The sequence below is a fragment of the Sceloporus undulatus genome, chromosome 1 (genome assembly GCF_019175285.1).
Source record: "Sceloporus undulatus isolate JIND9_A2432 ecotype Alabama chromosome 1, SceUnd_v1.1, whole genome shotgun sequence".
In the NCBI taxonomy this organism is placed as follows: Eukaryota; Metazoa; Chordata; class Lepidosauria; order Squamata; family Phrynosomatidae; genus Sceloporus; species Sceloporus undulatus.
Genome location: NC_056522.1, coordinates 189,028,827 through 189,051,847, shown reverse-complemented (window position 1 = coordinate 189,051,847; position 23,021 = coordinate 189,028,827). Strand labels below are relative to the sequence as shown.

Genomic DNA, 23,021 nt, shown 5'->3' with positions numbered 1-23,021 from the left:
AATGCATGTTTCTTAGGCATGCTCAAAATGGAGGACATTTTGGCATGCCTAAGAAACATGCATTTATATTAACATTTTTAAAAAATTATCAATTTTTTCATGTGTCCTCCATTTTTAAAAACGTGTCCTACATTTGAAAATGTGGCCCTACATTTGTCCTACATTTGTCCCAGTTTGGAGGTCCTGCCTTATGGCAACCCTAGACAGAGGACATCACAGTATTTCCTAGAAACATGTTGACAGAGGAAGCATGAACAATGCACACTCCCCCCCCACTTTCTCGATTTTGCTTTGAAAAAGGAAGATAAGATAAACACATCTTCTCCATGGAGATGAGCTTCTCTAGATGATGGGACAGCTCTTTCCTCAACTTCTTTACACATGATAGTGGTGGAAAATTTTTGGCCTACCTGATGTTCTGGACTATGAGTCTCACAGTCTTTCACCATTGACCATACTGGATGAGCCTGGTTGGAGTTGTTGGCCAAAACATCTGAAGTGGAGAAGTGAAGGTTTCCTCACTTCGATCTAGACATGGGCTGGAGGAGTCACATTTCTTACCTTGCTGCATTTGTGGAACTGGTAAAGCATCTCGCAGGCCTCAGTTCCATGTTTCCATAGCCTGGGAGCTACAAATCGACCAGGTCAGGATGCAAAGTGCTAATAGGACCTGTCCAGTTCTATTGTCACGAAGCAGAAAATCCCAGAAGTCCCAGAAAATCCCAGAGAACTCTTTCCAGTTCTCTGGCAGTACATCAGTAATTACAAAGTTTAAAAAAAAACACTTTGTGGCCTGATCATTATGCTCAAAATTTGCTGCCTGACATGGCCAAGTCACACTACCTTACAGCTGGACTGATGGTAACTCTAGTAAAGAGCTTACAGTCTAGATTTCGGACAATGCCAACAGAGGCAGGGATTGAGAAGGCAAAAAAGACAACAAGGGATGAATGTGAGAAAATGCAGTTTTATATACATGCACGCCTTGTGTATTCCTGCATGGCAGGGAGCTGGACAAGATCACCTTTATGATCCCTTCCAGTTCTGTGATACTAGGCTTTTTCCTTGTGTAGCTTGCATTGGGTTTGAAGCTTGTAATCATGTAACTCAGCAACAAGAGTTTCCTCTGTAGAGTATTTAGCAAGAAAAGAAATAAGTAGACCCAGTGTCTGCAAAGTCTCCCCTCATATGTTGAAAGTGATTGAAGAATGAACTGTGTTAAAGTTCTTTGTCAATGCACTACAAGTTCCTGCACTTTTTTGATGGTGTCTGTGGCTTTGTGTCCCTATCGCCATCACATTTTAGTTATATCTACTTGATTAGAAGGCATTTGTGATTCGGAGAGGAAGGTTGCAGGGCAATGGCTTGTTCTGGCATACCCTTGGTCTTGCCCTGATCTTCAGACTAGCCTTCTCTAGACAGTGTGTATGTTTATTTGTAGAGAAGGGCCTGATCTCTAGCTTAAAAATGGGAGAACTTTTATGCCGTTGAATTGAGGTTAAACTAAGAGCAAATGTTGGAAAGCAAAGTCATCTCTCTCTCCCTCTCCCTTATTATAATTTTGCTAGAATCTGACCTTTTGTCTCTACTCCCTCATTGAAGACATGTTAGTTCACACTTCGGTCATTTCCCTCCTTGATTGTCTTCTTTTGACTGGTCTTCCATGATCTAATCTCAGTCCCCTGGTTTCTTTTCAAGGTTCTGTTGCTGAGATTGCCTTTTTGGTTCCTCATTTTGCTCATGTTACACCACTGTTGGTGTGTCTTAATTGGTTGCCTATTCTATTTAATATTCAGTACAAACTTCTTGTTTTAACTTTTAAAGCTCTACTGACCTAGGTCCCCCCACCTCTCCCCCCCAGGCCTTATTTCTCTTTACTGGCATGCTCAGGATCTTTGTTCTTTGGGTTCACACATCCAAGGCTTTATTCTTTTGGGGCTCAGCTTTTTTCTTTTACACTTGCTGCTCCATATTGGGATTGCATCTCTGAATATTTATAGACAAGTCCTTCCCTCTTTTTTAAAAACTTCAGTTAAAATCTTTCTTGTTTTCCAAGCCTTTTGGAATTTAATTTAATTTAGCCTCATAATGTTGTATATTGTGATTCTATATATTTTTCGTTTGCTTTTGCACCGTATTGCATTGGTTCATATATTGGTATTTGGATACCTTGTTTTACAATTGTATTATACTACTTTTATATCTATATTACTCTTTCTTGCCTATATGATAGATTGATTGTATGCCTTTTGTCACAGTTGGTTGTCACTTGTGTTGTTTTATTCTGTGAAGTGCTGTGTACACTAAAGGCTCTATATACATAGATGATGATGATAACGATGACAATGACAACAACAGCCCAGAGCCAGAACTGAAAGCAGGGCAAGTTAAATAGGCATATCAGTTTGTGAACTGCATGAAGATAAGAGCTAAAAGGTTATAAATGGGAGTAGGCAAAATACCAATGTATTGTTGCCCATGGCTTTCTATAAGCTATTATAAAAGTAATCTGCATGCCTAGAATGAGATCCTTGATAATATTTGTTTCCAACAATTGGTTGTGTGGACTGTGATGGTGTAAATAACTGCTAAGTTGTTGATTTTTGGGACCTAACAACAACAAGGCTTTTTGTAGTCTGTGAGGAATAACATAAGAGGCTGCAGTCATGCTGCAAGCGAAAATACACATCTCTGGCCTCCAAAGTTTTGGTTTTTCCTCTCTTCTGAATAAAGAAATTGCACATGTTCACCATTTAGAGCCAGCAAGAGCTAAATGTGAACACCCATTGCAGCATTTAAAAAAAAACTATTGTAATTAAATATGCCTCTATGGGTAACTCCTTTGATTAGATATTGTACAAGCTTCCTTTCCTCCTAAAGGTTTTCTTTTCATGCTCTCTTGCACTCCTAAAAGTGCCAGTTTGAACTTAAATCAGTCTTTGAGAAAAACTGAACGAGAAGAGAGGCCTCTTCACTGTGGAGATGATAGAGACCCAAATGGTTTGAATTTAAATTTGACTTCATCTTCTAGCCAAGGCTTCACCTGCTCTGTGGGAGATTCTGCATTATCTCCTGTTGTGTCCTGTTGCTCGTAGCATATTTGTTTGTATTGCCGACGGTTAGCCAAGCTCACTTATTTATTGAACCCTTTGCTTTTGCACTATGCAGGTTCAGTGATCTTTGGGGGTTGGGCTGGGAAGTAAGTATAGTATGCTGCATTTCAGGATCTGCATACATTGGGTGGGAATTTACCCCCTCCCTTTTATGAGCCTGAAATCAGTGTTATAAAGGATTAGTCGTGGCACTACAATTTATGAACAAGAAGATAGAATAAAACAGAGAGGCTGTGTGCAGAAGGTCCCAGACTCTGCTCCCAGCATCTCCATTTAGAGCTGGGAATGACTCCTTCCTCTTAGCCTCCTCTGAACCAATCTTACCATGGAAATCCCATGACAGGTCCCCATAATTGACTTGAAAGCACGCAATGACAACTGAGTCCCTGGGGAGCTGCTATCAGTCTGTGTCAGCAATACTGTGTTAGAGAGAGCAGTGGTCTGAGTGAGTGGAAGGCACCTTCTGTGAAATTCCATGCATTCCTACATTGAAATAAATCCCATGTTCAGCGGGATTTACTCCCTGTTAAATGAGTACCAGAGTTCAACCTTAGCCTGGGGTGGGGGGTTTGCACTGCTTTGCAGGGTTGACTGGTTTATACCGGGTTGGTTTAACCATGGTTTAAACCAAATGACTTTTTAAAGAACATTCCTGTTTTTTAAACTGATGTTATTTTTAAAATCTGGCTATCATTACTGTTTTCCAACCCTCTTACTGGAACAACAATGACTATTTGAATTTAAATATTTTAACTTTTACAGTTTATTGGCAGTTGTTCATTGTTAGACCAGTATCCAGTGTCAGTTGCTTCTTTTTAATCATGTTATTTCATATATAGTGCAAAAAATGACATTCAGAAACAAATCCTTCAGTTAACCTAAGTTCAACTACAACAACTTGTTTTAAAAGAACACTTTTAAAAAACCAATTATTCTTTAAGCTAGTGGCCATAACATCTGAACTTCATTTTGCTACTTAATTTTCTGATTTAGTCCTATATTGGTGTGATCCTACACATTAATGTCAACAACAACAACAAAACTAGTTTAAATAAACAAAACAGAGTTTTGGGGTTGGTTTGTTTTTTTAACTTTTTTTCCACTGACCTTACTATTTTGTGGTAGGAAGAGACACAGAATCGGTGCAGTATGTGATCTATCCACATGGCTTACATTTCAAACGCCTGCTTAGCCAGCATGACTAAACAGTGATGTTAGGAGAAAAATTAATGAGTTACAGATTGTATGGCATCTTGTACCATGCTGTAGAAAAGAATAATCATGCAGAAGAAAGAAGGACTGAATATTTGAAAGCACACAGCTCATGGCACACAATCTCCTCTCTGCTCTAATTTTTGTTGTCCTTTATGCAGCGATATCCCTATGCCAAGTGTCACCTGGTGCATGTGGGGCAGCAGTGGCCAAAAGGGCATGCTAGCTCTCTAGGCTTCACTGCAGTGTGCACCTCTCCTGCTCCTCTGGGAAGAAGCCTAGGGCGGGAGCAGCCATCGAGGACCTGTGTTTGCCCCTCCTGCCCCAAAGGTAGAAGAGGGGGCCAACCAGGTGTGACCCCTCTTCTGGGTATCACTCAGTCCTGTTGTAGGGCATTGAGGTGCCCTACATGCTGTGCAGATCTATTACGTGTAGAACTCAAGTGGGGCTTTTGACCCTTTGCTGGTTCAGATCTCCGTAGCATGTGTCGCCTGTCAGATTACCCCCCCCCCCCCCGTGGTGTAGTCGAACCAGGGCACACCAGGTTGAAGCACCAGGACCTTTTAATAAGTAGTTTTAATAAACCCCTTCATGATTTTCTTCTATAATCTCAGATCTTGGCTGCATTCCTCACAGCAGTAGAGAAGGAGGGGAAAAATGACATTCCTGTAATTGTATGTTATTGAGAATGATTCCTGTTGTAATACCAACTGTTTTTTAAAAGCAGCTTGGTCTTGAATGGTCAGATAAGACCCATTCACAAAAACCCACTGCTGATGGCAATGAAAAGTGGTGAGAACCACTCTGTCAATAATGGATCAACAGAGCATTTTTGGACTGCCCTTGGGGGTGTGCCATAGGGGAACTGTCATGATCCACTATATCACTGATTGCCGCAAGGAAATGCTGCCTTTAACAGAGAAAAGGCTCTCCATGAATTGAGGGCTGTGCACCAGTATTCTCTGTGAAGTGCTGTGGGAGGATTTATAAGCCAGCTGTACTCTTGCTAATTGAATTGAGCAGCAGATGGTGTGGGGTATGGATCATCTGACAATGCTGAGCAGAGAATATTGAGTGCCAACAAACTGACCTGCATAACAAATGGGCACTGTTGCAGTTGTAATAAAGGTTGAAAACTGCTTTTACTTTCCTGTTTGGTCCAGCATGCGTGAAAAATTTTGAAGAATGTTTTAAAAGAGAATTTTGAAGACTACTTTGAAGATGAGCGTTTTTAGTAATCTGGTTGGTGTATGTTGTTGACTGGATATAGAAGGTACATGGAATGGGACAGGTCTAGAACTGTGCTGTAGTCCAGTCATGCATGGTAGGTGAATCATCCTTATTTCCATCATGTCATGAGGTTGTGGTTAAAGTGTTGGGCTAGAACAGTGGAGTCTTGGGCTCATATCCTCACTTGAACATCAGGTACATAGCCAGGATTTTGGGAAGGGGGGGTCCAGACTAAGTGCCACCATTATAATGTGGTTTGGGTGCGGTGGTGCAGCAGCACACACCATTCATTGTATCTAATGGAAGGAGGGGTACCCCCCTTGGCTATGTCCCTGTAACCATGAAGCTGACACTTGGGCACAGCCTTTCCTGCATCTCAACCTTATTTACCTCACAGGGTGTTTGTGTAATACTATAAGGATAATGAGTTCCATTCCTTTGCCCTTCTTCTGTGGAGCAAAGGGGCAAACTGTAAATGTATGAGACTCTTGATTAAACACTCTTTTATGGCTTCCAGATAACCTAGAAAGAGACTTGTTTGGAAATGAAGGAATGATACAGAATTACTCACCTACACAGTGACAAGAAGTTGTTAAATATTTTGACAGACCTACACTTTAGGAAGCCTAGTAATTGTTGAGTGTTGTATGTGAGGATTTGTTTTCTAATTCTTTCTCTTTTTTCTTTTTTTTCAGCGGACCCCTTTGAAATGATGCTGAAGTCCTTGTTGAGATACCAGTCTGGTCTAGGTGGAGATGTGGGAGAGAGCTGCTTGAGGAAGAAACTATATGAAAATGGAGTAACCAAATCGCTGCAGAGTAACTTCCCTGTCATCCAAAAGGTTAATGGCTTCATTGAAGACTCTTTGGCCTGTTACAGACTGCCAAAATAAAGCTGCTTCGGGTCCCCTTGGAGTTATGCTGTTTAAATGGTGCATGGGTCCTAAGAGTCCGGAGGTCGCGCCAAAGCCACACTCCATTCCTAAGCACTGGAGTGCAGCTTTGGTGCAGCTTCCGGATTCTTAGGATGCATGCATCATTTAAATAGCATACCTTCAAAGAGACCCGAAGCAGCTTTATTTTGGCAGTCTGTAACAAGCCTTTGTTTTGTTACATAGTATGAGACAGAGCCAGGAAAAGCTACTTTTTTGAACTATAGCTCCCAACTGGAGGCACTATGTTGGGGGGAATTTCTGGAAGTTGTAGTCTGAGACCCACATCCTGTTCAACACTGAGTAAAGTTCTGCTGGGGGCTATTCTAGCTTGTTCCGACTGATGTTCTTTTTTGTCCATAGGGCAGAACTGTGCCTGTAAGCCAACCAACTTTTAATTGATTCACTAATTGCATACAAGGGTATTACGTTCCTCCTTGTGCAAGCTTGTCAAAAGTACAGTCCCAGAAGTAACACAGAATTTTGTTGTTCTTAACTGTCCTTGAGTTGATCCCGACTCACTGTGACCCAGTGGAAAACATCTCCAAGACTCCCTGTCTTCCATTGCTCTACTTAGGTCCAGTAAATTCATGCATGTCACCTCCTTAATAGAGTCTATCCATCTAGCATGTGATCTCCCTCACTTTCTACATCCCTCCACCTTTCCTAGTATTATCTTTTCCAATGAGTCATTCCTTCTCATGACGTGACCAAAGTATGACAACCTCAACTTTATCATCTTGGCTTCCAGAGAGATTTCAGGCTTGCTGACAAAATGCCTCAGTAAATTTCTGGCCCTTTTCCCAGCTCCGGTAGAGAGGTGTTTTTCTGGGGAAGGCAAGTCCTTTTGTGGTGTCTGTAAAAGGGAAGTGGTTGGTATAGTGAGATATAAGTAATAGTGAAGCTAGATGCTATGTCTTTATTTTAACAATAATATTGTTGAGGTACTGTATATTTAATCATTAATGTCATTTACAACTGATTATGACTTATACCCAGTTATAAATGACAGTCCTGCCAAGTTCCAGGGATTCAGGAGTCACATTGGTCCTCTGTTAGGTCCTGGAGGGCTACGTCCCTGGTGGCAACCCATGCCTTCAAAACCTTGGAGGGTGTGTGTGTGCTCCAAAATAGCTAATAACATTTTGGCACATTGGCGCAGTACAGACCGCCCCAAAGGGGCAGCCTGCACCCGTCCCTTTTCTCGCTGGATTGGGGCCAGGGCAGCAAAATGCGGCCCCAATCCACAGTTTTGCTGGGCCACGGTGAAGCAGCAAAATGCCGCTTCTCCATGGTGCGGAAAAGGGGTGTCCTTGGGGCTTCATGCCCCCCGGACACCCTGGAAGCCATGAGGAGAAAGGGGCTGCCCCTTTCTCCTCAGGGTCATTCCTGTGGCCGTATGGTTGCTGCGGGAACGATCCGCTTCCAAAAAGGAACTCAGTTTTGGAGCCCCTTTCCGTGCCACTGGAAAGGCATGATAAGTGCCCTCCAGCGGTGCGGAGATGTCACACACGCACCTGCCATTTGAACACAGCTCATGCGTGAAGTCGTTGTCACATGCCCCGTGTGAATAGCACCACGTAACGATGGCACTGTCCACATGAACTAGGGTTAGAGTGTGTGGTTGGTGCATGTTCTCTAACCCTAGAATTGGAGCGAGTATGCTGCTTTATGGCGATCTGTACTGCGCCATTCTCCCATCTTCTTAAAGTTTGTATAGGCCTTTTTACAGACCAGGACTTCCTAGTCTTCCTGTTTTGAAGGGGGAGAAAAGACCTGTATAGGCTAGAGGAAGGTCTATACAGGCTAAAAAAGGTGGGGGGGGGGGAGGCCCCTAGGAGTCCATGGGCTATTTTGGAGCAAAAAAAGTCAGCCCCCATCAATTGGATAGGGACTTTTAGGGGGGCTGCAAAATTGGCCTGGGGTTGCATTTTGTCCGCTCAGTTTTGTTCTGTTCATTCTCTCAGTGCAAATGGGATAAAGTCAGGATTAACACAACTTTTCTCCCTTTTTTCCAGCTGTCAGAGGAATTGCTAGCAAAATGGCTGTCTTTCCCAGAATCTCAGCATGTGCCCCTCAGTCAACACATGCTAGGATTTTCAATGAAAGCTGTGACACAGGCCGCCATGGGCAGCAGGTTTGAAGATGACCAAGAAGTAATCCGATTCCGTAAGAACCATGATGCGGTACGCCTATGGGAAGGAGAAGCACAGCTCTTACTTTGAATTTTATGTCATACAGTAGAGGTCTTAGTCATTTAAATCCCATTAAAGTAGCATAAAAGCAAACATACTTTTTTGATTAATGCCATTAGAGGGTCATTTTCCTATTTTGTATCCTTCCTATAGAGATCCATTCCTACATTTTATGTTCTTGGAAGACTTAATAAATTGGATAGTTAACATGATTCATTTGCATTTATTACAGATATGGGCTGAAATTGGAAAGGGCTTCTTGGATGGGTCACTTGACAAAAGTATGACCAGAAAAAAGATGTATGAAGATGGTAAGTTGCATTTGTGCTCCTTAGTTCATACAAGATAAGTGTGCTGTGAGATAAAGTGATCATACTCGGAGTGTAACATCTCTTGATTAGTGGAAAACTACATATGTCCTTCATAGGAGATATTCAAAGTGAAATCTAAATGGTTGTTCCAAAAATTGCATCACTTTATTTTACAAGACAGGTTGTCCTGGGTTTTGCTTCTAAGTATTTGATTGCTTTAAAATATTTTGTTTTCATGAAAAAGAAAAAGATTCACATTCTCACCATGGCAGGAAACACTTAAAAGTGTGAGCTGAATATTTGGTAAAATTATTTCTAAATAGATTAGTTGGGGGAGGGGTTGCTATTCTTGTGCTGTTCAGTAGTAGTGCCTCAGTCAAATTGAATAAGTTACTGTATATGTTTAATTACTTGTCACTTCTACCTACCTTGCAGCCTTTCTCCAACCCAGTACTTTGTCAAATTGTGCCTCTGTGTTGTACAGAGATCTTGACAGGGTACCTAAAATGTACCTACACCCTGTCAAGATCTCCATTGCCTTGGTTGGAACCTAGTGGGGTTTACATTCCAGCTGTGGGTTGGACCAGACTTAAAGTGAGAAGCACTGGGTAAAATTGGCTGGGTTTTGAAACAGAAAGGGTTTGCAACTACCAAGAGGCCCACATAAAACTAGGGAGAGGTTTGCATGTGAGATAATTCCAATATTTCTGTGCAGAAGGCAAAGTGGGTCTAGGCTAGTACAAGAGTATATTCATGCAGTCTTCCAGATGTTGTATTAAATAATACTAGGAATGGCAGTTTAGCAGCATTGGGAGGGCTGCATGATTTCCATCTCTGACCTAGACCTTTTAAGATAACGTGAAACTAGTTCCATGTCTTTAGCCATATTGATCTATTGATGATTTCAAGAGGCTGAAAGCATATGGATTTCAAGAGGCTGAAAGCATACTTGTCTTTAGGATGTAATAAACAATGCATTCTTAAATTGAGATTTGTGGTTGTTGCATACCTACAAATTGGCTACAGAATTGTGAACCTTTGTTGTTTTGTGCCTTCAAGTTATTTGTGACTTATGATGACCCTATCATGTGGTTTTCTTTCAAGATTTGTTCAGAAAGGTTTGTCTTTTCCTTTCTCTGCGGCTGAGAAACTCTTACTTGCCCAGGGTCATCTAGTGGGTTTCTGTGGCCGAGTGGAGAGTCATACTCTGGTCTTGAGTCGTACTCAAACCACTACCACATTCCTATAGCAATAGCAAGTACATTTCTGTACCACTTATCAGTGAACTAGCACTCTCTAAGCCAGTGATGTCCAAACTCTGTCCCTCCAGATGTTTTGGACTTCATCTCCCAAAAGCCCCAGCCATCTTGGCCAATAGTCTGGGATTCTGGGAGCTGAAGTCCAAAACACCTGGAGGACCAGAGTTTGGACATCACTGCTCTAAGCAGTTTACAATGTGTAAACCAATTGCCCCCAACAAGCTGGGTACTTATTTTACCAACCTATGAAAGAATGGAAGGCTGCATGGACTTTAGAGCCCTGCCTAGGCTCAAACTCACAAACGTGTGGCTGCAGTACTGGCATTTAACCACTGCCCCACCAGGGCTCCCTCCCCAGGCCTACCATAGAGTTTCCTTGACAAGATTTCTTCAGAGTAGGTTTGCCATTGCCTTCTACTGGGGCTGAGAAAATGTGACTTGCTCAAGCCAGTCAGTAGATTTCCACAGTCAAGTAGAAATTTAAACTCTGCTCTCCCAGAGTCCTGCTCCCAATATTCAAACTGCTATATTATACTGGCTCTGATAAAAATACTGCCAAATGATGCCCAGTAATCTGACAAAACTTGCAGTGTTTTCTTGCTGAAAGGGATCTAAATTTAAGATGTGTTTAATACTAGGTACTTCCACCTGCCTGTCAGCCATTCTCCATACAACCATGTTGGAATATAAAAGAAAGGGGTGTAAAAGTTAGCACACCCTCTCAAGAAGGAAATATTTAGGGCTGATGTACATGCTATGAATAAATACTATATTCTTTGGGTTGCAATGAAAGACCACATCTCTGTTGAAAAGATACATGTACATATGGCTGAGAAATCATTACTCATGTTGGTTGATGTGGTGAAAGATCTATGTGTTGCTGTTTTAGGGACTATACAGCGTCCCAAAGGAGTGGTTCCACACTGTCCCTTTCAGCGCCGGATCAGGGCTATGGCAACTGCACACCACGGCCCCGATCTGGCATTTAGCCTGTACTAAAAAGAACAGCAAAATGCTGCTCCTTTTAGCACCAGCAACAAGGCGCCCTTACCACAGTGGTGGCGGCATTTTGATGTTCCTTTGACTCAAGGCCAGTGTTAAAACACCAGTCTATTTAGCCCCTTAATCTATCCATCCAACTACAGTATTAGCAATCCTCATGTGGGGAGAGGTCTTGCATGGGGCAATGAAATGGTCTTTAAGAACTGCCCCCTTTTGTAAATGGTGGAAGCTAATTCTTTCCTCTTCTTAAAGCTCTGATGGAAATGGAGTTGGTCTTGAAGAAAGTCATAAAAGAGCGACAGGGGAAGAGCTTAAATCGGTACATCTTCATAGATGCGCTACTGCAGGGGAAGCTGAGTGACAAGCAGGTATCTTCATCTGTTGTGTAATTAATCATTAATAGAGTTCCCACTAGATTTGCTCCTAATTGCACCCTGGTGGAATAGATGAATTTAATTGCCTGCATTGTGTTTTGTTTGATTTAATCTTTTTCCTTGCTTTGTATTTGTTTTGTTGTCTTCTACTGAGAGACAGAATTTCTCTCCATATATATTTATGTGGGTGTGGGGGCTGTGATTTATAACACTGATCTCTGATCTATACTTTATCCCAAGGGATGAGAGAGCTCTTTAAGCCAAAAGGACAAATTCATTTTCAGGGAAGTTCTGGGGGCTTCATTGCAGTGGCAGTCGGGGCCAAAGACAGAAAAGGTAGAACCAAAGACAGTATTTTAGTTAAAATAATTTACTGCCAACAACTGGCATTTGGAGAGACATTTCATCTTTTCAGCAAGGGAAAGAAAATGTTGGGAGAATACCAAATGACAGTGTCATGTGGAAAGTGGATGTCCTTGGTGGACAACCATGGGTGGCAACTTCTGGCTTGGAGTGGTCTCTAACCTTGTGCATGACCCAAATGGTGTGGGACTGCGGCAACTAGACTCCATGGTACCGAGGCCAGCCATGATGGCAGTTTGCAACGGACCGCCAGCAATGAGCACTTCTTTTGTGCTCCATTTATGGTAAGGTTTGGGCCATCTTCAGTTGCCATGGCACAGCTTTGGCCCAATCCCGGGTGTGCACCATCTGAACAGCATGCCCTAGATCAATGCTTTTGGCTCATTTATTTTGGGTCACCAATATAGATATAGATTCACCTCAGGGAGACATACGGGCATAGCAATGTCTGGGCATTCAACTTCATTACTTCCATAACATATGTAAGGCATTATTCTATTATGTTTCATATCTGGCATCTTACATTAAATCATATAGCCATCACATCATGTTAATCAGGACATTAATAGAGACTTTATTTCTTTATTGAATACAGTATACATGTAAAAACATTGGCCTTCTTAACCAATTAACATGTAACATTATTTTTGTATCTTTATAATCAGATTCTCCCTAATGACATGGTTTTCCATAGTATCTGCTAAGTCATTATAGACAATTCCTAAAGGCTTTTACATATTTGCCATTTTGCCCCTTATCATATTCTTAGCCATTTTCATTTGTTTGAGGAATTTTACAACTCTTGACAGGCTTCTGTGTAATACAGGCATTCAAAGAGCTAAAGCTTTAGCACTGCTTAAGCAAGTCTTAAGTACATCTATCATATTTAAGCATCTGTCTATCCTAGCCCTTACCTAACATGGTAAGGGCTTATTAGGAACTTTTCTCAGGAAAGCTACATATAGCTTTCTCTTCTCTCATTGGAGGCCTGTCTAAGTAGCCTAATATATGGCTTTGATTTAGCTCTTTTATTCTGCCTGGCACCCACTCAGGGCATTGCTTCTCCAATCAGAGGTTTAGATATCATGCTTTTGTTTGGTGTACTAGTGCACACCCCATTTTTTATAATACACCCTACTACCTGTTGTCATGTTTCTCTAATGTACTAACTCACAGAGGAACATGAGGATATTTTTTACAATTTTTAGTTTACATTTTTTAAGGAATAGCTGGCATTCTTCCCAGACTTGAAATGTAAACAAGTATTTCCCTTTCTTTTGTTGCAGAACAGAAGATGGACAGAAACTGTCAGATTTCAGGTCCTATATTTTACCATCTATAGATTTCTGACAGATTATATGTCCTTATTTAATTATATATAAACCTTTTAATGGTATATGCAAAGGCTGAGAAGTTTCCAGCTAAAATTAACCTGTAACACACTCATCTAGCATGACATTTGAGTTTATTCTTTTCCTGTCAGCTTTCTTCACTGTCCCTCTTTTAAAACCATGCACAGAAAAGATATATTTAATAATATACCTTTACATTTGGGGATCTTATTTCATTCCTTCATAGCTGCCTTTCCAAATCACAATTCAAAATTGTTATGACTGCCATCTTCATTTTTGTTTATGACTGAACCAAGTTATAGAAATTCTTTGACTATCTGAATGTCTTCATCATCTGCTTTAAAATTACATAAATCATGGAATCATAGAGATGAAAGATACTATAATAACCATCCAGTCCCACCTCCTGTCATGTAGGAACACACACTCAAAGCACTCCCAACAGATAGCCATCCAGCCTCTAATTAAATCATATGTGATTATTTTTGTTTTCTTAATGTTCAACGTAACCCTGCTTTTGCACTTGTATATACCTCTAATATCTTAAATTTTCTAACACAGTAATCATATTTAGCAATAACTTGTCACTTATTTTCTCCCCACTTCCTCCCAATCAAGATCTTTGGTGGGATTATGAGACAATTACCGATTATGTCTCCCTGAACCAGATTTTGTTTCCTAGATTTTGGAAGACACAATGATATTCTCCTTGGCGGGGTCCATAATCACTGCTACATGTAAGTACATAAAAGAGGGTGTAATGGACTGACATAGGCCAGTTCCTGTGAAAGCTTATCTTGCAGTAGTTTTAGCTGATCTCAATTTTTGTGTTTTTACATTATAATAGATAATCTGATTTCTGTGCATCTTCCATTTGTGCAGTCATAGCACCTGAACCCTCATATATAACTTGCTTTATGAGAGCTGAATTTTCAGACCTCAGCGAGAAATCAAGTTTACTGGGGGTACTGGTCGGTATTTATATCTTTATTTTTGGTCCCAAAGAGAATTCTAATGGAAGAAATTTTGATTTTCCCTGAATGGGCCTAACCTGGGCATCTTTCACACTAGATAAGCAGTAAGTTTCCACTTTAACTGCCATGGATGTGTCCTGTGAAATCATGGGATTGATACTTTTGGTCAGAGACACCAAGGAGAATTCTCTGGCTGAAAATTCAAAATGCCCCTCCCTAAACTACCAGTCCCAGGATTCCATAGGATGTTGCCATGGCTGTCAAATAGCACTATAAATGTTGCTTCACTGCATTACAGTTCTCAAAAAAATGCATGGGAGATTGTTGTTTTTTAAATTTATTTGCTAAAATACCTTTTGAGAAAAAAGTATCCAGTAGCACCTCTGCATGACCACTGCTAGTAACCTATGGAAACTGTTTACACCAGTTCAGATGATACTGCCATGACATTTTACATATATATAATCTTTCTAAAATGACAAAAAACTACACATACAGATATGCACTAATTTTCTATATCTAAGAAACATTTAAGTACATCGCCTAACAATAAATCTAAAACTGTCTACAAACAAACAAACAAAACACACCACACAAACAAAACATACAAAACAGGGAACGGATGGCTTCCAGCATGATTCACTATGGTTCATACATATTACTAATCTAACTCTCACTAATTTAGTTAAAAGTCTATAAGACACTTAAAATAACCACAAATCATATTGTTAATAACAATAAAAGTAAGAATAATACTATAAAACTAAATAAAACTTCTAATATATTAATAGTCTAAAAGCTTAAAATCATACCACAACTTCCCTTGTTCTTCATATAGTCAATCAGCATTTTCCATTCTTTCTCAAAACAGTCCAAAGATTTCTCATGCATCAGAGTGGTTAACTTACCAATTCTGTCAATATCATACAATTTTAACAACCAATCCTATCATGAAGGAATTATTGTCCCTTTCCATCTTTGTGTGTGCTACATTCTATCTGCTCTTATCATGTATTGCCATGAAATGACTATATTGTAGTTCTATTTATTTGTAGATTCTGTAAGAGACTTATTTGTAGATTCTGTAAGCGACTGAGATCCTGGATCGTGGAGGTGTAGCGTAAAGGTTCCATTTGTGGAACTATCCTATACCTCCTCTCAACCTCCAAACCCCATATTTTAGCTGCAAAAAGCACTCTTCCCTGCCATCATTTAATGACTGATGGAGAGCAGGGGCGTGTCAGAGAAGTGGCTGGCAGTTTTCCTATAGCCAGATAAAGCCAAATGCAGAGTAGTGATGTCATCTGCTGACACTTGTTACTCCAGGGGTTGTTATATCAGGTGCTGGCCCATTCGGATTAAGAATGTTTATAGTTGCCTGTTTTAAATTATGGCACAGGTGGGAATTGTGCTACTCCCCAGGTGCTGGCAAAGTACAACTCCCAGCAGCCCTCACCACCATAGCTGATGGGGAAGAATCCTGAGAATTACACTCCAGCATCTGGAGAGCTGAGTGATTTCCACCCCTGTAGTATAGAGTTGGGATAAACTTAAGAGAACACCAGTGACATGAGACATTCCTCCTCCAGCCCAGAATCCCTTGATGTCCCTTTTGAGAACAGAGGAGTTGTCCATCTCCCTGCTCCTTCTGTGTATCTTCAAAGTCTGTTCCAGAGAGCTGGGAAAACCCTCCAGAGAAGGGTTTTTGATGCTGCTGCTGGGAGAGGGAGGGAAAGGAAATCCTGACACTGCCACGAGTTTAATGTTGAGTCTAACCCATGGTCTTTCAGTAATTTATTTGTTTGCTTTAGTTCCCTGGACAAAGTTTTCTCACAAAAGCCATCTTAGTTAATTAGAGTTATATTTAACTACATTGAGGGGGGTGGGTAGAGACTTTTAGTGTGTTTTGCCATCAGTTTTTGTATTCTATATCTTGTATTCTAACCAAATGAAGGGGGATATAAATGAGAAATTTTCACTATATCAGAAGGAGGCAGGAAACCATTGACAAAAACAGACAGTGAGGTTTTTGCTTGCAGGAGAGTGTAGGGAAAAGGCTCATATTCATTCTGTTCAGAGAAGGAAAGTTGTAGTCATGGGAAGAAGTAACTCTCATCCCATCAGTGGTAGCACCTACTATTTACGGAGCAGTGGTTTCAGGCGACACGCCTAGTACTTTATATTTTCTTCCAAGAGCCTGAAGTAACTAGAATCTAATGGAGGAACCTGCATAAGATAAAATTGTTTACAACAAGAGAAAACACTAGAGCTCCCCCCTCTCCCATAGACACATCTGTTTTAGAAGCAGAAAAGGTTCATTTTGCATTAATTCAGAACTTAATTGCTGTGTCTGTTAGAAGGAGGTGATTTTGGTGAGTAACATTTGAGATATTTCTTCCCATGTTGTTTCTTCTGCATGTAGCAATTAAATGGCTTGTGGAGGGATCCCTTTGGTGCCAGTGAATTTTGTTTTCTCAGTTGAATTGTGGGGGGAGAAGGCTTCTGGAGAAGTAAGAGGGATGGGGAAGGGAAAAGAGATTCAATAAATGGATAGGTGTGGGTCTGTGAAAGGGATGCATGTTTGAAAAGAGTGGGATGGGAGGACTTGGATAGTTTTAGAAAAGCCTCAGCCTCTCTGGCCTTCTCTCTGATGATAATACCAGCCTACATTTCAGCATGGCTGAGGTAATAATATATGTGAAGCACACTGAGCACTTAGGAGGAAAAGGCATGATATAATTGCAGAGTGGCAACATTACTTCAAAAGAGTGTACAGCCTTTTAAATTATTATCCTGGCATTTGCAAAGTATATTCTCATTTCCTCAAAACCCACCAAACAGCTGCTTCCTCTTTGCTTCATGTGATTTGTACGGCTACTTTGTTATTATTATTATTATTATTATTATTATTATTATTATTATTATTATTATTATCTTTTTAAGCTAGAGTACAGGAAATATGATTTGCAAGGAAGAAGATGCTGACCAAACATATTGTTTTGTCTTCTCCAACTGCTTTTTTTTTTTAAACTACAGTGTGCACCTGGGCAGTCTATTTCTTGACTACCTCAACAGAAGTTCAGCAAAAGCTTTATAAGGAAATGGATCAAGTTCTTGGAAAAGGCCCAGTAACACACGCAAAAATTGAACAACTCAGGTGTGTATGTTTGTGAGTGAGTGTGTATGTGTGAAGGGAAAGGGGAGGGAGAATAAGGGGGAGGGAAGGAAAAAAGGGAGGGTGCATACAGGTGTGTATACACAGAGATAGCAGAAGTTGCTTATTGGACTGATGCCCCCAAAATCTCCCCACCAGCATGATGACTTGGGGATTCTGGGAGTTGTAAGCCAGAAAGCAACATTTTCAAGGGATATAAGCATGTGTAAAACAATCTCACAATCACACTTTGATCCTAAAGGAAGCAAACAAGTTGGTCTACAATCCACAAAAGATCATACTGTAATAAATATTTCCATTTCTATATTGCCACTGCACTCTTTGGTTGTATCTGCACTGCAGAATTAATATTGTTTGGCACTGTTTTAACTATCATGGTTCAGTGCTATGGAATTCTGGGATTTGTAGTTTTGTGAGATATTTCGACTTGTCTGGCAGAGTGCTCTAATGCCACAACAAACATCAAATCCCAGAATTCCACAGGATGGAGCCATGACAGTTAAAATGGTTTGGAACTGCACTAATTCTACACTCTGGAAGCAGCCTTTGACTCTTTAATAAAATCCAGTTTCTGAAGATTTATGTAAGTTCTGGTGCTGGTGCCCAGTAGTCCAAGCCAGTTCAGAGAATAAGGATAAATGCAGAGTTCCACACACTTTTCTGCCTCCCACTGCAGTTTTCCCTTTTCTTCCCATGCTTGCATTAACTTTGGTGTACTTAATGCTTATACTGGAGCTAAACATGGTTAACCAAAATTGCCCTCATACATAAAGCAGTGTGCCTCAAAACTTGGGGTTTACAAACCCCTTTCAGTCTGGTAGGATTACACCCTGATTTAAAGCAAATGTTGGGACAGGCTGGGGGGTGGGGGAATGAATTTGCTGAGGGGTTGTGCAAGAGGATAGTGGATATGTATGTGAGCTCACAGCAGGCTCCTTGTCTTCAAATCATGGTTAGCAATTGGGAAAGTTATTTCTCCCCTGGGCCTTTGTGGCCTGGTGAAACCTACTCATGTGCTAATGGATTAACCTTGTTACAAGTTGTGCTGTGATTCACTTGGCTTAATGTTGAGTTCTTTGTTGGGTTCCTGATGTTTTGGAATCCAAGAACACTACCTCTGGGCTCCATAGGAGTGTGTGCTGCTTTTTAGATTTCAAAGGAAATGCTTGTAAATGGTATTTGTCTGCAGATACTGCCGGCAGGTTCTCTGCGAGACCGTGAGGACAGCAAAGCTGACGCCAATTGCTGCAAGGCTTCAAGAGCTGGAGGGCAGAGTTGACCAACATATTATTCCCAAGGAGGTAGGATTGGAAGCCAGTACTCAAATCCTCAGTTTTATATTCCTAAATGTTAATTGCCCATTTGATTGTGGGAATGTATAGAAAGACAGTTATGGAAGAGAATGTAATGTTTTTTAAACACCTGCATGTATGCTTACATACAGACCTGTAAACTAGGACACTAAAATCTTTTTTTATATTAACTATTTCAAACAACAGTATCTTGGATAGAAAGCCAAGATATAAGTCAGACTTTTGCACCCACAGCTCCTTTGCTCATTTTTTCCCACCTAAGCAATTATTAAAACAGGAAATTTCTAGTTTAATTTTAGTTTCCCATTTCAGTTGAACTAGTAAACTATGGCTACTGTGATAGTAGCAGCAAGATCTGCATATGAGAAAAAATGGAAAGCAAAGGAAGAACAGGATAAAGTGGAGTGGTTGCTAAAATTACATGATTTCACGGAAGCTGATAGGTTAAACAATCTGATTAGAAACAAATCAACAAACAAATTTCAGCATGACTGGTTAAACTTGCTGACGTATTGTAAACAAATATGGAGAGAGAAAAGTATTTTAGGAATAGAGAATATATACATAATATAATAACTTTATAAATACACATATTTAGCTGAGTTCTATTTAAGTTGCTGTTTATTGGTTTCATAGGGCCGAACAAGATGGCCATATAGGGGTGGCTTTGATGCCACCTTGAACACCAGATTGGGGCTGCGGCAACTACATCCGTGGGTCTGATCTGGCTTTTTTCAGGCACAAAAGAAGAGGCAAAATGCCACTCCTTTTTGTGATGGAAAAAGGGTGGCTTTTCTGCCACGGTAGCAGTTCTTCTGCACTCCGGTGGCTTACGGTGTTAATAAATGCCAGAGTGCCAAAAATGCTGCCCACCGTGTGGTCAGCTGGCCAGTGTGACGCCCAACTTGTGGGCGGCATCAGGGCGTGCATTGTGTAAACACCACCACACCCCCAAGCTAGGATATGGTGCTGGTCCATTTTGCCCCTGATTCCTTATTTTTTGCAGATTTTGAAATTTCATATTTCATTTTTCTTAATAAAGAGCCTTAAACCTACAAAGTAGTCAAATATACATATATAATTGACAGATAATTGATATATTATAGATCAGAGAAATGTATTAGAAAAGGAAATAATTGAAGAAGTGTAAGGGACATATGAAATAATCAGAAGGGGGGAGAAAATAATGATGATAACAAAAATAACAATAAGATAAAAATTATAAATACATCCAGGAGTAAAGGCTAGGAAGTCATTTTATTTGTTGTGGATTTTGTATTTGGTGTTTGCTGGTTTGTTTCTTAGTGGTATGTATATATGGTTTCAAGAATTTTCAAAGTGTTTAAAATATTTGGCTACTTGCTTGGAACAAACTCAGACCTTAAGCTGTGCCTTGGTTGTGGTGGTTAGGCAACGGTTTCATTCCCATTTTGGCTTGTGAAACCAACTGCACGAACTAACTTTGCTCTAGAGAAAGAAAGGTGTAGCAGAACTGATTTTTTACTATTCTATCGTTCACTCGTAACATTGTATTTTTACTAAAGATACATAGTAAATTTCCTCCGTTCCACATGTCAGTCCCCCCTTCCCCAGCATCAGGCTCCCCCTGGTCATTTAAAACCATGCTTACTTGGAGGTAAGTCCATTGTAATCAAGGTCAGACTTGTCTCCCGAGTAGTGCATGCTTGCATTATGCAAAGGGTGCTGCTTTAGTTCTTGTGATGTGAACTCAAAGCTATGCTTCACAGACAAAGAACACCACAGAGAATCCAATCTCACGGATTAGAAAAGCGGAAAACAAATTGACTTTTTTTCATTTTTGTTTATTGCTACCAATTGGGCTACCCTATCAAACTTTTACACTCCCCCCCCCAGCCGACACACACACACAATACAGGAAAAACAGGAAAGATTGTGCCTTGGAAACTTGGCAAGAAGCACAGTAACCCTTGGTTGCTTCTGCCGTGGCTTCTTTTAAATGGGGTAAGTGGGGGTAGTAGGGTTTGAAACACCAAAAGGGAGCTGACTAGCCATTTCTGGTTTGAGTAGGGATGGTCTGTGATGAGTTCCCAGCTGGACAAAATTAGACCTCCTGATTCGTAGAAGTGCTTGTGTCTCTGTTCTGCAAGTCCTTTCTTGCTCTTCTCATACATCCAAGGACAACACGAGATTATGTATACGTGCGGATCCAGAGTGGTCTGTGTTTTCTTGCCTTCCTTCTGGTGTACCTCCAATTTAAAGGAAATTTCTCAGAAGGGTTTCCCTGACAGCTGTATGCTGTGTTGTCCTTTTCCAAATAATCTGTCTTTAACAACGGAAGAAAAATGAGCTGGCTCACTTCCAAATGAGGCTGCAAAATGCCTGGTGGTGACCAATCCAGACAGGACATATATAGGTCCTCATTCTCACTTACCATTTAACCAGTTCACAATGAGACTTCAATCCAGATTGTTGATTCGATTCCATTGTGCGTGGTTCCCACTATGAAACAGGTCTTTTGGATTTGTGTTGGTTTGGGTTTTGGGGGGTGGGGAGGGGGAGCCCACTGTCTGTCCTCACTGTATTTGCGCTGGCAACATTGCCCCCCCCCTTTTTTTTTAAATGCCAAGCAAGCTGATCGCATTGCGTGCACATTGGGGACGTTGCCAGGCAAATTTCGGCAAAACAACCACCATAATTCCAGCTACGGGGGATCCTGTGGTGGGCGCCCCCCCATCCACTTTTTAGCCTGGCCAGTTTCTTCAGAGAGAGTTGCCAATTGCCATTCGCTGAGGCGGAGGTTGGACGTTCCCAAGGTAACCAGGTGGTTTTCCATGGCTCAATGGGGATTCAAAATCTGATCTCCATAGTCCGATGCTCAAGGCACTACACCAGCCTGGCTCTGTACTCAGATTTAAATCCCCCTATTGCAATGGCACTTTCTCGCTGGTAAGTGGCTATTAGGACTGCGGCACTGGATTCTATAGGAACTCACAGAGGGGGTTTCCCTAGCTATGTGGGGATCCTCTGAGGCTGAGAGAGTGTGACTCTCCTGAAGGCTAGCTTATCCCAGGGTTTCTTGGCGAGGGATCCTCTGAGGGGCTTGCCATCACCATCCTCTGAGGCTGAGAGAATGTGACTCCCCGCAAGGCTAACTTATCCCAGAGTTTCTTGGTAAGGGATCCTCTGAGGGGCCTGCCTTTGCCATCCTTTTGCCATGTCCTCCATTTTTCCTGAATGACCTACATTGTGCTGTGCCTTTTCAGAAGTTAGTCCACCTTTCCTTCTTTCCTTCCATAATTCTGGCAGGGAAAAAGAAGAAGAAGAGGGAAAACTTTATGCCCACTTTTGTAAAGGAAAACTATGCAAGGGGAGAAGAAAGAGAGAGAGAATTGGAGTTTCAGAAGGAGAGAGGGAAAGATTGTTGTTTCTTGTTGTGTGCCTTCAAGTTGTTATTACAGGGTTTTCTAGTCATGTTTCTTCAGAGGGGGTTTGCCATGGCCATCCCTTGAGGCTGAGAGAGTGTGACTAGCCCAAGGTCACCCACTAGGTTTATATGGCTGGTCTGGGATTCAAACACTAGTCTCCAGAGACCTAGTCCAACATTCAAACCGCTGGACCACACTGGCTTGGAAGGAAGCCTTCCAGTGTGGAAGGAAGGAAAAATTTGTCCCTTTTTTCCCCCTCAACAGCCTGGGCTCTCCTCAAAAGTAAGGAGGACCAGACACAACAGATCCCCCTTCAAAAGAAAAGCTAAGAAACCCCTTTGCCTCTTACAGTGAAGAACGATCATGGCCAGATTCGGAAGGAATCAATCAGTGTAAAAATGGAAAACTAAAAAGCCACCACACAAAGACAAAGGGCAACACTAAAAAATGGCAGATTTCAAGCAGCCAAAGGCTGGATGGGTGACACACCCTGCCAACGCTCTGCCATAGTCCCTCCCCTCCAGTGATATGCAATTCTGATCCTAAGGTTTTTACCACTTGTTGAGCATGCTTGTGATTTGATTCTTCTCAAAAGAACTCTTGAAAAATAGTGTCAAATACACCGCTTTTAAGGAATTCTCTGGGATCAGAATCAGTTTGAAACCGACTTCAAATGGGAATGATGGACATTTAACTCGATCTGAAATTCAAAGTAAATTGTAGTAGGAATGAGCCCATAAGATAACATAGTAAGATAGGTGTAGATTTAGATTTGAAAATATAGGTGTAGATATGAATGTGCATTTATAG

The 23,021-nt window shown here is 41.1% G+C and overlaps 2 protein-coding genes across 3 annotated transcripts in view; one reads left to right on the top strand and one right to left on the bottom strand.

Annotated features, from left to right (window-relative positions):
* Positions 1-591, bottom strand: part of LOC121925736 (alpha-aspartyl dipeptidase-like) — an 8,326-nt gene extending 7,735 nt beyond the window's left edge. The window contains exon 1 of the mRNA XM_042458244.1: positions 562-591. Within this exon, the coding sequence (XP_042314178.1) occupies positions 562-591 (30 nt within the window). The remainder of the gene's footprint in view (positions 1-561) is intronic.
* A 5,293-nt stretch (positions 592-5,884) lies between these two features.
* LOC121919151 (cytochrome P450 20A1) overlaps positions 5,885-23,021 on the top strand; it is a 24,812-nt gene continuing 7,675 nt past the window's right edge. Inside the window, exons 1-8 of one of the 2 annotated variants that reach the window (XM_042445444.1) lie at positions 5,885-6,396; positions 8,505-8,672; positions 8,914-8,992; positions 11,506-11,621; positions 13,277-13,309; positions 14,025-14,079; positions 17,353-17,473; positions 18,681-18,792. In XM_042445444.1, the coding sequence (XP_042301378.1) occupies positions 6,265-6,396; positions 8,505-8,672; positions 8,914-8,992; positions 11,506-11,621; positions 13,277-13,309; positions 14,025-14,079; positions 17,353-17,473; positions 18,681-18,792 (816 nt within the window). In that variant the 5' untranslated portion in view covers positions 5,885-6,264. The remainder of the gene's footprint in view (positions 6,397-8,504; positions 8,673-8,913; positions 8,993-11,505; positions 11,622-13,276; positions 13,310-14,024; positions 14,080-17,352; positions 17,474-18,680; positions 18,793-23,021) is intronic. The other variant, XM_042445445.1, reaches the window with a different exon arrangement.